This window comes from Rhinichthys klamathensis, unplaced genomic scaffold (genome assembly GCF_029890125.1).
Source record: "Rhinichthys klamathensis goyatoka isolate OS25496 unplaced genomic scaffold, OSU_Roscu_1.1 h1tg000534l_1, whole genome shotgun sequence".
NCBI lineage: Eukaryota > Metazoa > Chordata > Actinopteri > Cypriniformes > Leuciscidae > Rhinichthys > Rhinichthys klamathensis.
Genome location: NW_026607010.1, coordinates 121549 through 135901, shown reverse-complemented (window position 1 = coordinate 135901; position 14353 = coordinate 121549). Strand labels below are relative to the sequence as shown.

Below are 14353 nucleotides of genomic sequence, written 5' to 3'. Positions count from 1 at the left end.
CAGTGTCGTACAGGAACACAGTTTTCGAGCGTGTAAAACTATTGTGTTCCAGTAGAGGGCGCTCTAACACACTGGAATTTTCCATGTTCTGCCTGTTCGTGCCAAACGCATGACACAGCACATTCTAGCGCCCAGCCCGATCTGACAGTAATGCAATATCATTAAAAAAACATCACTTCATGCTGATTACAAAAGTCTAAAAAACACTCATATTCAACCCTTAGATAAAGCTAAAAACAGATAAAGATGCTTTAGCTATACCTAGGTTATACATGCAAAGTAACTTGCTATAGTAGAAGTAAAGTGAGGAAATTTGGAAGAAAGAGAGACAAATAAACAGAAACAAGTATGCTGAAAGATTTTAGTTTTATTATTTTTGAGATAACTGACTGAAACCATCTTAAAGCAGATTAAGCTTGTTTGCTGGTCTTTGATGGTTTAAACTGTTTCCCAGTTAGGCCCAGCTGGTGTTAATGCAGTTTAGCTGGTTAGCAAGCTAATCTCCCTGCTAAAACAGCCAACAGACCAGACCAACCAGGCTTGGAGATCATTTAAGATCAGAAAAGCATCTGGTTAAGAATGTGTACTAAACAACATGTTAAGGTTGAAGACCAAATTCTTGAAGGTCACACTCAGGGATCTGTTCAAAAATACATTAAGTAGCCTAGACGCAAGTATTTTTTTAGGATTTCAAAAATTTGTATAACTTATCTAACCTGGGACATTTACTGTTTTAATATACAGCTAGTTATAAATACTACACCTTAAAAAGACTTGGTAGGTACACAAATTCAGGTTTGACCATGTGGGAAGATATACATTTACAAAAATATTTTATTAAAAATAGATGTCAGCGCTCTGTACAGTGTTAAAGAAAGGCAGGGCATACAATCTGTTATATTAACATCAATCTGAAGAGTCTAATTAAGAGGTTAATTGAAAACATAAGCTATTTAAATATCAAACCAAATACATTTTCTGACCAGACTACATAAAATAGAACAGCATCAAAACACAGAAACATGATTGGCTGTAAGTAAAGATGAAGTCATGATGACTATAGCAGTCTGATAAACAGAAGACACACACACACACACACACACACACACACACACACACACACAGGCATCCTAACAGCTGAAATATGAGTTAGTGCCACCTGTCTGACTTAGAGAACCTGCACTTTTATTACTCATAAATAGCTCTTTACTTCCATACTTCACTTCTAATATTTTAATAAACAATGAAAAAGAAATCCACTACTGAGATAATATACAACATTACATCAAAAGCAATATTTGTGACATTCACCTACATGTAAGTAACATTCACAATTCATAATGTTACACCATTTTCCTTCCTTCACCATGCAAAATGTACTGTTCCTCACATTTTATGAATTGGAGCATATATAAAAAAAATGAATATTTTCAAACGGGTAGCTCCGCCTCAAACTCACTCCATTGGTTGATCCAAAGTTGCTATTTTGGGATGCTCAAACAAACAGAGCAATCAACCAACAAATGGATCAAACCAAACCTACTAAATTATAGTTTTTCTGCATATTAACAACAACTTTATATTACAGACATGAGGCAATTGACAGAGGTGTGCTTGTGCTTATATTTTTCTCATTTGTACACTTTTTGAATAAAAGTGTGGTGAATGAATAAAAGTAACTCTGTGTGATATAATATAAATAAAGGGAGTTAAGAGCAGTCTAAAAGAGATAGTTAGCCCCAAAATGAAAATTCTGTCATCATTTAACATACCTAACCCTCATGTCATTCCAAACCTGTACGACTTTCTTTTGCGGAAAACAAGAGAATATTTTGAAGAACAACGGGGTCCAAAACACTGGACACCACTGACTTTGACTGCATGGTCAAAAAAACAACAGCAATAAGACATAAAAAAAAAGAAAGAAAATGTCATCTTTTGTGTTCCACAGAAGAAAAATAGTGCACACAAAATTGAAATATTAGGGTGAACTATCCCTTTAAGCACTTTATGTCATTATGTAATCATCAACATTATGTCACGTTTCTTGGTGAAGTTATGGGTCACTGTTACATTCAGCCATGAGCTCATGACTGCTAATAAACAACTTAAAACAGTTCAATCCATCTAACACACATAATTTCACCGATATAAAAACTACTATGTGGAAACTTGTGTTTCACACTGCACACATAAACAGCATGACCTGAATCTGGAATCTATACAGAAAATATAGTGATTTCTGGGGTACTACATTACTTATTTATTTATTTATTAATAAACCATATTATAAAATAAATATTGAAATGTACAAATGTGATTGAAATCTAATTTACATGAGGAAAAGGACCCAATATACATTCAATAAACTGCTTAAATCACCTGGATTCAATCAGACTTACTGAAGAGAAACTCACTACAAATGTGACCTGCATCAAACAATTAATAAGTATATCACTCCATTATTTTACGTTGCTTCAAATAGGCTTACAGCGTATTTTCTCCATATTTATGTGCCAAAACTGTTAACATGCTGCCTACGTGAGCAGTGTGCAACCAGTTAACATCTACTCAATGATCTTTGCTTTCAACTTAAAGTAAAGCACATACATTTCTCCACACATATCAATGAAGAGTTCCAGTTTTTTCGAAACACAGAGAACAGGAATAATATATGCCAATCTTAAAATGTGTGTCTGTGTGTGTGTGTGTGAGAGAGAGAGGATAAACTGCAGACAGCAGTAGACCTCAGCATCCTCAAAGCAACGTTAGCAACTTCTTATAAAAACATTTGGCTAAACAAACGAGCGAAAACGATCAAATCCAGGCGGTGCGACAGAAGAGGAGAAGAGACAGGTAGTTTGTGTATCACACAGTCCTTGCGCAGTGTTTGTGAGGGCTATTCTGGCTTGTGGCAATAGATGTCTTTGAGAGCTTTGAGCTCCTCTATGAGAGTCTTGTTCTGGTTTTCCAGCACAGCGACGCGATTCTCCAAACACTTGACATATTCTTTCTTCTTTCGGCGACACTCGCGCGCCGCCTCCCTACAACACGCAAATAAAAGGTCAAACACGAGCAAGCTTAAAGAGATAGTTAAGCCCCCAAAAACAAAAAGTGCACGAGTTTCGCACATGCACACATTGAGACTCAGGTGTGTGGGTACCTGTTCTTCATCAGGCGGACTTCCCTCTTGCGTGTGGCCTCCTCTGCATTTGGCTGTGGGCTGTGCATGGCGCCCGGCGACGCTGCCATGACGACACCTGGTGGTAACCCGGACGACGGGGAGCGGATCTGATACGCTGGCATGTCTCCTGTGGCAGCTACATGCACAAATACACCAAAATGCATTATATATTTTGACAGATGAAAGGGTAACATTTTAAAGTTTGGTTGTATTTATTTACAATGAAATTGGTTACACAATAGTTGACAACATGAACTAGCAATGAACAATACATTTACATCATATTATTCATCGTTAATGTTCATTTACATACATGTTAACATTAATGCATTAGAAACTAAAATGTACAATATATTTAGAAATTAAACTGATTTTGACAAAAAAACTAAAAAGTGATGTAAAAATTATTGTTCATGGTTAGTTTATGTTAGCATTTACAACTATATTGTAAAATTTACCAATAATTGATGGTCAGTGATGCAACATACAATATTTTTATGGTTTATTTTGTATCTGAAAACCCATGAATGAAAAATGTAGATCAGTGGTGATATACTGTATATGCTTAGGCTAAGACGTAAAATATATATATAAAAAAGTGTATAATTCTGTATTATTGATAATAACAATATTTTTATTTATTAATTGTATTATTATTATTTCAAAACATATGGAAGCAAAGAGCTGAGTAAATCGTGAAAATATAATAATAATCATCATTATTTGTGCAATTCTGGTTATGGTTTCATCTGCAAAAGGTTTCAAACTCATAAATGAAAAATGTAGATCAGAGGTGATATATGGACTTGAGCTAAAACACCAAATAAATAATAAATAAATAATTAAGAGCATAATTCCATGTTAAATTATAAGTGAATGAAGTAGTTTAATTTATTGTATAATTAAGTGTATAGGTCTATATAATTCATTATTATTGACAATAATTATACTCAACAACACCAACAATTACTATTATTAATGTTATTTATTATTATTATTATTTCCAAACATATGGAAACAAACAGAAATCACAATTGTTGTTATCTTGAGAAAACAGTATGCAATAATAATAATCATCATTATTTTTGCAATTCTACTTCTGGTTTAATCGGAAAAAGGTTTTATCTGTGTCTAATAAAAAAAAAAAAAAGTGTAAAACTTTTTTATATAAATACTTTTTTTATTTTTTATAATTATTAATAATTTATCATTATTATTACTATTAATTTCCAAATATATGGAAGCAAACAGAGCCCATAAAGTAAGTTGTTATCTTGAGAAAATAGAATATAATAATAAGCATTATTTTTGCAATTCTTTTTTGACACTTAGTGAAAATTAGCCGACTAATAAAGAGGCACATAAAACTGGATCTAACCAATCAGCTTTGACTTCTATTGTAACCAGGCTTAAAAGAGCAGGTCTAATTGGACTCATTAGTTTATGTAATAAATCCAAAACAATACCAACGAACAAGCAGTTATATAAAAACTTTCACATCCACCCACACAAACAACATTAAAAGTACCTGAAGTAACATTCAAAACCCCAAATCTAAGTATAAGGTCACTGGTGAAGTACAGACAGTTTTAATGCAGCTATCAGTCAATGTTCCCAGCAGTAAACGTCCTTCAACAAACTGGATATGCCTTGACTTAGTGTGTGTGTGTGTGTGTGTGTGTGTGTGTGCGTTTGTTATCAGACAATGTGACAAAATGCTGATGTCACTGTGTGCGTCGTTGCACAAACCCCCGCCCCATTCCCTCCCTCTCTCTCCCTCCGTCTCGGCTTCGGCAGGCTTCCAGGAAACAGACTGACGTCAAACAGAAAGCTCCTCCCTTCCTCCCCCCTCATTCTCTCTCTGCTTTTGTCTGCCTCTCTCTTTCTCTCAATGATTCATGTGTGTGAATAGACCGGCAGATTTGCAGCCTGATTTCGTAAAACAGGAGCATGTCAATGAGTGTTTACGACTGAGAAGAAAGTTCCAACCACATAAAAGGAAACATGCAAAAGAGCCTGAAAACAAGTGTCAATCTCCCACTGTCTGATGTCCCACTTTCTCAAAGTGTTTACAAACTTTCGCACATGATATAACTTCTGTTTATTTTTATCAGTGTTGTAGGATTGTAATATTCCCTATATTAAATGTTGTTATTATTATTAATAATAATAATCTAATATTATATTCACTACATTAATTACTTTTGAGATTGTTGACATTTTCTGCAGTGACTACTCCATATATAAAATGTAAACAGCATTTCATAATTATTATTGTTTAGTTTTATATGTTTATAATAATTACGATATTTATAAATATAATCAATATTATTATTATATACTTATATTAATGGACTACATGGAATTTATAGAAACACCACATTATTTATTACACCACATTATTTAAATATGCTAGTAAAAGGCAAAAAAAGTTAAGAAGCAACTACAAATCAACTGAATTAAAGTTTAACTACCGATATTCACTCAAAAAACAGTACAAAGCAATGTCTATTTCATCATGCAACTAGCTTATTTACCAAATGACAAAATACAGAACTTCATAAATGCATACAGCATATATACATTAGCATCACTGACTTTTCCCTCATTAAACACACACACACACACACACACACACACATCTCTCTCTCTCTCTCTCTCACCTGACTCGGTCTCTTCCCCGGTCACTGCCATCTCTATGCTGTAGTAATCCAGTTGTGATTGTCTTTTGCGCACTATCTTCTGTATTTCCTCTTAAAGCTCTCTCTTCCTTTCAGCTGGTTCACTGAGTGAGTTTCTCTCTCATAGACTCTTTCTGACTGTCTTAGTTTGAGTTGTGACACTTAATGTTTTGCCATTAACCCTCCCTCTCTCTCTCTCTCTCTCTCTCTCTCTCCCTACGTCCTTCTCTGTCTCTCTCTCAGTCAGATTACAGGTTACTATTAAGGGCATTGACATCACTATGACATCACGGCAGTCTCACAGGGAAATAACACACTCTCTCTTGAGAATGCCCTCCCCGCACTCATGGTGTGTGTGAGAGAGAGAGAGAGAGAGAGAGATTGAGAGAAAGAAGACACTAGGTTTGTGATTAAACTTCTATGCTTAAATTCATGGCCCGAGGAACATTAAAACTGATTTCTAACAAGACTGCAACTGCATGGAATTGAAATGTTTTCAGTTCATGGTAAAAGAGAAGGGAAGAAGACAAGAGAAGGAGGGATACGTTATTGAGTATGTATTTTTAGAACATGATGACGCAAAAGCATTGCAGCTCAAACAAAAGGATACTGTGCCCATTTCACCTCATAACACTACACAGGCATCTGAAATGGTCATCTACACACACACACACACATAGAGACTCTCACGTCAGTCGTCATATTACTCTGTTTACATAGATGAATATCTTCAAGTATATCTCTAAAGGCCTGTTTCAATAGGTCAGAAATCATTTGAAACAATGCAGTAGTTTAAATGTTCCAACTCTTTGTAAATATTACAATTTTACCAGGAGCAAAGTATAAAACATTTATTCTTAGTTACTTTTATTCAACTAACAAATACAAAAAAAAAAACATTAAACTAGTCACTTTGAGGGAAAAAATGTTAGATGAACACTTCATTCACAACATTCCATTTTCTCGACATTCACTGGAAAAAGAATTGTCTTTCTCAGTATTTTTATTGTTTGCAGTAAAATGATTTTAACCCTTAAAATAAATAAAACTTGTTTTAGGAGAATATATAGAGTAGGCCTATATATATTATATTTGGATTTTGGATTTATGCTTAAAAAAACAATAAAAAAACTATTAGCAATTAGGGTAAGATAAACTTAAAATAAGTATTTTAAATATTCTCTGAAAACCAATTTTAATATCTCAAGGATGTTTTGATATTTTACTGTTTAAGAAAATTATTTTCACAAAAAAATGTAACTAGTTTTTTTTCTCACTTGCACAAACCTGACTGCAAATCTAACTAGATTCCCACAATGCAACATGTTTTGAATGTCCTTCCACAATCAGGGCCTGCTATCAGCTAACAGCTCATATATTTTCATATGTTTCCACTTTGCTGAAATTACAACAATTATACAGGGGCGCAAGAAGTGGGGGTGCTGCACCACCCCCTGTTTTCACAGGATTGTAAATGCAACGCAAATTATTGTTCATTTACATTTATACATTTTTAGCACTTAGTTATTTATTTGTAATAAACACTTTAAGTGGGCAATTAGAAAAGTGTTATGTGTTAAATTATGTTTTTTAAAACATACGTCATATTGTGACCGTTACAGTGTGCGTAGAAAGAATTCGTCGAGTGCAAGTCCACCGTCAGTGTTGTGTACGGTAGGCCCTAGGCAGGTTTTTTGTGTTCATTTCTATTTCCTGTCGCTGGGCAGGCACTTTTATTGTACATGACGGTTTAAACAGCTCCCTAACCCTTTTATTTAAAGGCTTAATGTGTGTCCCGTAGACCATTCCGTTGCATAACGATTGATTAAAGCTGTATCAATAATATCCGAAATTGTATGTGCAGTCAAATGTTCAGGACGGGCGTGTGTATGCTGTTTAAATGAGTGTACTAACCAATACGCTTGTTGTGTTTTGCGTAGTTTTGACGAGTTTAGACTTGATATTGTTTCTTATTCAAAAGTGGTGACCGCCCGACACACACACACACACAAAAACCCACAGCACCCCCAAACTTAAACATCTTCCTGCGCCCCTGCAATTATGACATTTTGTAAAAGATATTTAACCTCTTTCTGTCTGACAGACGTCAGAAGAGAAGTGATGTGGTTCAGATTAAAGCATTTAAAGATGTTCATAAAGGTTCCAGTGTCCTACCCTGAACGAGCACCTGTCCAGCACTTAGCAGTAGCTGTTGGCCAGGGTCTCCAGGCTGGGGGCCGTACTGCAGGATAGTGGCCCCGGGCTGGGGTGTGGCGGGGCTGGGAAGAGTCAGAGCCTGAACCCCTTGCAAGGCCTCTCCTCCAGGGCCGGTCAGCTGTATCGCTCCACCCTGAGTGAATGCTACTGCACAGGCACAAAACAAAAAACTGTTTATCTTCAATTTCCCAAACACTTGCTATAACAAATCCCAAGTGGTTAACACTTTACTTGAAGGGGTGTGCATAAGACTGACATGACACTTTCATAATCATGACATGACACATGTCATGAATATGAAGGAGGTTTTATGCATGTTTATGACAACTGTCATTAAGTGTCATGCGCTCAATTATGACATTTTAATGCAAATATGACATTGTTTGAGATGTCTTTGTTATGACAACTTGACATAAACCAATACATCATAACCTGTCAGTGTCTTGGTGACACTGACAGCTAACGTCAAAATCAACCACCTGACAGTTTAATGTAATGTTAACCCATAAAGCTAAGTGGTTTCTTAAGTTTGATAATTAATCTGCAATGTCATATTTATGACAGGTTGTGTTGTATTAGCAATGTCAAGTTGTCATGACAAAGACACTGACAGGTTATGATGTATTGGTTTATGTCAAGTTCTCATAACAAAGACATCTCAAACAATGTCATATTTGCATTAAAAATGTCATACTTGAGCGCATGACACTTAATGACAGTTGTCATAAACATGCATAAAACCTCCTTCATATTCATGACATGTGTCATGTCATGATTATGAAGGTGTCATGTCAGTCTTATGCACACACCCCTTCAAGTAAAGTGTTACCGATAAGAGTAGGTTTCATAAATTTGGCCAACATTTGTGCAATATCTAATGTGTTGCTGTTTAGTAAGAAAGGGCTGATGAACAACAAAACCCTTTAATTTGAAGGGTAATAACTTAAATTCGCACGTCATGCCGCACAATGAGATAATTATTTGAGCAATGAACTCAGACGTACTGTATTGCCCTGAGCTGGTCTGGTAGACTGAAGATGGTGCCGTCACCGTAGCAACACTAGAGGTGGGCGGGGCTTCTTCCTCAACTCTCTCCTCTTCCTCGATCTTTGGCACAGCAGGTACATCTGATGACAACTCATTAAGAATTTTCCTGAAAATACATTTTTAAATTAAAACATCTTTATCTGACAATGTAGATATCAGTATCTATCACGAAATGTCAATACATTCAGACAAGAACTATCATGTGTGCGGGTTTCTGGGTATTATTGGGTTTGGAGTATTTTGTTGTTGAATCCAGGGATGAAATGAATGATGTCAAGTTTTGAGATATCTGATTGGCCACCAGTGTGTTTTCTGAACTTATACAATTTTCGGTAATTAAAATAAAGCTGAAAAAATATATTATAAATATTAGATGAAACACTTTGACCTAACAAAAAATTAAAATTAAAATGAGAAATGTTGCCTTTTTGTAACTAACTGAAATTCAATCATGACAATTCTTGGAATAGTAATAGTTTTAGCATGTTATTGAATATGTTAATGTAATAAAAATTAATTAATTTAAAATATATTTTTTAAATGAATAAAAATGACACAAGCACATTAAAATTACTAAAACTTAAACTAAAATGAAAACTGAAAATATAAAAGTAAAAGATAATTCAAAATATTAATATTATTAATACTATAATAGTTTATGAATAATGTTAAAATAACACTGTATCGTTCAAGAATGGATCTCACCTATAAGACGGGCGTCTGGACAGAATCTCCCTCCTCTTCTGAGAATCTGATGGTGTTGTACCCGGACCGGCAGTATCAGAAGCTACCTAAAAACATTCAAACACACATATGTACTCGCCTTAATGCCAAATTAGCCTTTAAAAGAATCACATGTGGAGGGGAAATTTTCAGTGAATAACTAGTTATATGTCTGGGTGTTCCTAACACAAATCTTTAGTATTAGCTCAGCAGTCATACAGACTATAATGCTTTATTGTCATTTTAAGGCATCATTGAATGAAAAAAAGAGGATATTCTTTCAAAATCCATCTTTAGTGCTTGATGAAATATGTATTTTACATATGTGTTTGTCACTATAGATAACAATTGTGCCAAGTGACCATGAGTCTTCTATCTTCTCCTGAGCAGATTTGTTTTGTCTGACGTGAGCTTTGTGTGTGTGTGTGTGTGTGTGTGTGTGTGTGTGTGTGTGTGTGTGTGTGTGTGTGTGTGTGTGTGTGTGTGTCCAAGAAGATCAGTTGCATTGACTCTCACACAAATCTCATTACTGCTATACAGCTACTCTCACTCTTCTTGTTACTATGTCAATCTGTTTCTCCTTCATCCCATTGATCGCAGGATGAGTAAACGTGCTCTGTGATTGGCTACAGCTCTAACTGCCCGCAATGTGATTGGTCAGTCTCTCCAGGTGAAGGAACCGGTAAATGAATAACAGGATTGTGCTTGAATTGAGCTCACAGAACAGCACACATTATGGTTTAATAAGTGTGGACTGTATAGATGGTAACTTTTCCTAAGACTTATATTTACACCAGCCCTGTTCAAATGACATTACATACATAAAAAACCTGTATGTGTGTACCTGCACAGTTTGTATCTGAGGTGACTGTATAACAGAGGGCTGTGTTGTCTGAATGACTCCCTGCACATGTAGTGTCTGTCCATTAGGTAATGACACCACAGCTACACCCTCGTTCACCTGAGAGAGACAGACAGAGAGGGTAAGACATGTCTGAGGCTGTTTAACCCAGTGTAACTTGTTATTGTTCAATTCTGTCATCATTTACTCACCCTCAAGTTGTTCCAAACCTGTTTGAGTTTCTTTCTTCTGTTGAACACAAAAGACGGTAGCCATTGACTTCCATAGTATTTTTTGGTCACACTTTAGATTAGGGTTCAATTCTCACTATTAACAAACTATGACTTTTGCCTCACTAAACTCCTAATGACTGCTAATAATGGTTAGTAAGGTAGTTAAATTAAGTTTAGGTATTGGGATTAAGGGATGTAGAATAAGGTCATGCAGAATAAGGCATTAATATATGCTTTATAAGTACTAATAAACAGCCAATATCTTAGTAATATGCATGCTAATAAGCAACTAGTTAACAGGGAGAATTGGACCCTAAACTAAAGTGTTACCTATTTTTTTCCTACTATGGAAGTCAATGACTACCTTCAACTGTTTGATTCTTTAAAATATCTTCTTTTGTGTTCAACAGAAGAAAGAAACTCGTACAGGTTTGGAACTACTTTAGGGTGAGTAAATGATGACAGTATTGTCAACTTTGGGGGAACTATCCCTTAACTAAAACTAAAAATACTTTTCACAATTAATTGAAATAAAACTGAAATTAAATAAAAATATAAATATTTGATGAAAATTCTACGAAAACTATCAACTACCTTAAATACAATAAGCAACTGACTAAAATTAAATGGTTTAATTAGAAATACTAAAATTGCAAAAAATAAAGCTAAATAAAAACATAAAAAGTGTGCTTAATGTGCAAAAACACATAACAAAAAATCTAAACCTCAAACTAGAATTAAAACAAACAATATAAAAGCAAATATTAATACTTTAATAGTGTATAAATAATACTAAAATAACATCTTTTAATACAATAAAGTCACATTTTGCACAAATATCTTTTTCTGTTTACATTTAATCTGTAAATATTGCTGTCTATCAACACACATCAAGTCCCAGGATATTACCATGTTTTTTATGGTAATACCATGTTATGAATATGATAGTCGTCAAACCATCTTTTTGCTATGGTTAGGAATGTGTATTACAGTGTCTGTAAATAAGATTTTGAAACATTTTTCAAAATGGTGAGGAGAGACTCCTGATATGATTATAAAGCGCTTTGGGTGTACAATAGTACATAATAAAATGCTATATAAATGCTTCATTCATTCACTTTCACTAGTTTATTCAAACATTAATGTATTTGTGTTCAGTTTGGCTCGATCTTTATACAAAATGAAACAGGCGTCATATCTGTACCTGTGTGAGTGAGTCAGAATCTGACTGTATCTCACTTGTTATTTTCTCAGTTGCACTGGCTTCCTGTTGCGCTATGGTTGCAGTTTCCATGGCGATCGGCCTAGCAACAGAGCAGAGAGGAAATGCACAGTCAGCGCTCTGTAGAAGAGTCATACGTCACAAGATTTTAAACAGCCCAAGTTGCATTTGATGCAATAATCCATCATTTCAGCCAAAGGTTTGGCAATCCAGTGGGGGGTCTTAGATACAGTACCTGCATCAGGGTGAAACATACCTTTCCATAATCTTGTGAGAAATGAAAAATGCATGAAAAAAAAAAAGTTGAGACGGCTAAAGCTGCAATAATATCTACCAATTGGGTTTGATTAGGTCAGAGAGATTTCAAAATCTAAAGCACTTGAAGGTAAAACAAATTTATTTCCAATCAATACTGCAAGAGTTACATTGCTGCAGGTAAACATAAAAAAGCATTCTAAATAATGTAAAAAAAAAAATGAAAATGTAAAAAATGTATTATGTAATTTAATAGTAGTTTTTTGTGGGGTAATTAAAAATTTCACGTCACGCACACATCAGAAACAGAGCGCGCTCTAACGGCCGCATGCACTTCCTTGTTTTCTCTGCTTCTTGACCAGTGCACAAACTTTTAAACTATTCTAAGCAGACTCGTACAATTTATGAGGAAATATATTTGACTCGATTGCTGTAGTAGTTTATTGAGATTGTTCCTTCCAATGTTGATTTATGGCTGTTGTATTATGTCAGCGTTCTCTTAACTTCTGTTTCTTCTGACAGAAACAAACGCGCGCAAACTTTGAACAGCTCGCGCTTATGTAACAGCAAACGGTGGCACGAGGATATGACATAGCCTACATTTGAAACATTAATGGGCTCACAAATGAATACAGCGGTAAAGGAACTTTTTAAGTTATTTAGGCAAGCTGTGTAGGCTACTGTATATACTGGCACATTCCTGGATCAAGCTGCGTCATTCTCCACAGCCTCATTTAATTTTTAATATCGCCAACCCTGAATTTATTTGCTTTCGTAGGCTACTTATAATATGTTTCAGCTTAACTCGGACGAATAGTCTAAAACATTCAGAATATGAAACCTGCGCGTTGTTCGCAGTTTTATTTTATTTTCTACAGTAGTTTAGCTCTCTTTAAACTTGGAACAGCTTCGCCTCGCGCACATATTAGATTTGAGAAACTAATTTAACAGCAGCTACATGTCATGTTCGTCTTGCTGCGCTCATCTCCTCTTCTCTCCAGTGGCGGCAGATCGACATGCCAGCAATAACTTACCCGAGTTTTACGTAGAAACTCGTCACTCGTTACGGGTGAAGAGGAAGCCCGACTCGCTGCACACGTAGAGCCCACGTCAGCCCTGATGATGCGCCTGGGAAATGTGAACTATGCAGCCGGAGGCCCCGACAACACACACACACAAACACATGCTGGGCGGAGCCTAGGCGCTAAAAGGCCGCTGTCACTCACCAAATGCCAATATTTGCTAATATTAATTTATTTCCATAATGAAGTAGGCCTAATGTATTTGAGAGTTACATTTTATAATAAAATGAATCGAATTTAATAACGAGAAGTCATCCAGACTGATCAGACTTAGCCTACCTAAAGATAAACAAACAACTTTATAATCTAAAAATAAAAAAATACAAATATAAAATGTATTATATTTCAGTTATTAAAAATAATCTTAAATATTTGTACATAAAATATAAATTACAGTAAGAAGTTTGATGAAGTAGCGCCATCTTGCGCTAGAAGAACGACGTCATTTCTCGGTTCTTCAGTTCTCACAGTAGTAGATGTAATATAATGTGTAATGTTACACAGACAGAAAGCTATAAATAAACAGACAGACATAGATAGATAGATAGATAGATAGATAGATAGATAGATAGATAGATAGATAGATAGATAGATAGATAGATAGATAGATAGATAGATAGATAGATAGATAGATAGATAGATAGTTAGTTTTAGTTGTTTGTTGCAAGCGATTGGCACTTTGAGGTCGCAATGTAACATGTTGTGCAAAGAACTCACAAGTCAGTGTTGATTGCATTTGTTGGAAACTATTTGCCAAATTTGTTGGACTGGAAACCACACCGATAACTGAAAAACAGGAGGAGGCCACTGACTATGTCAGCGAAAAGCAGATGCTCAGCCATAAATGATGAGTCACTGTAGACTCCAC

At 35.2% G+C, this 14353-nt stretch overlaps 1 protein-coding gene across 4 annotated transcripts; it reads right to left on the bottom strand.

Annotated features, from left to right (window-relative positions):
• Positions 1-1925: 1925 nt before the first annotated feature.
• Positions 1926-13584, bottom strand: crema (cAMP responsive element modulator a). Of its 4 annotated transcripts, XM_056238735.1 has the most exons (9): positions 13438-13584; positions 12131-12230; positions 10697-10813; positions 9835-9920; positions 9087-9235; positions 8041-8229; positions 3164-3320; positions 2414-3044; positions 1926-2372 (listed from the first exon to the last, which is right to left on the bottom strand). In XM_056238735.1, exons 2-8 carry the CDS (start codon positions 12218-12220, stop codon positions 2900-2902), a joined length of 933 nt encoding a protein of 310 aa, XP_056094710.1. In that variant the 5' UTR covers positions 12221-12230; positions 13438-13584; the 3' UTR covers positions 1926-2372; positions 2414-2899. The 4 variants fall into 4 exon arrangements, with proteins under 4 accessions (XP_056094710.1, XP_056094711.1, XP_056094712.1 ...); XM_056238736.1 differs by lacking the exon at positions 10697-10813; XM_056238737.1 differs by lacking the exons at positions 8041-8229; positions 9087-9235; positions 9835-9920; ... (1 more) ...; positions 12131-12230; positions 13438-13584 and adding an exon at positions 5848-6063.
• Positions 13585-14353: the final 769 nt, after the last annotated feature.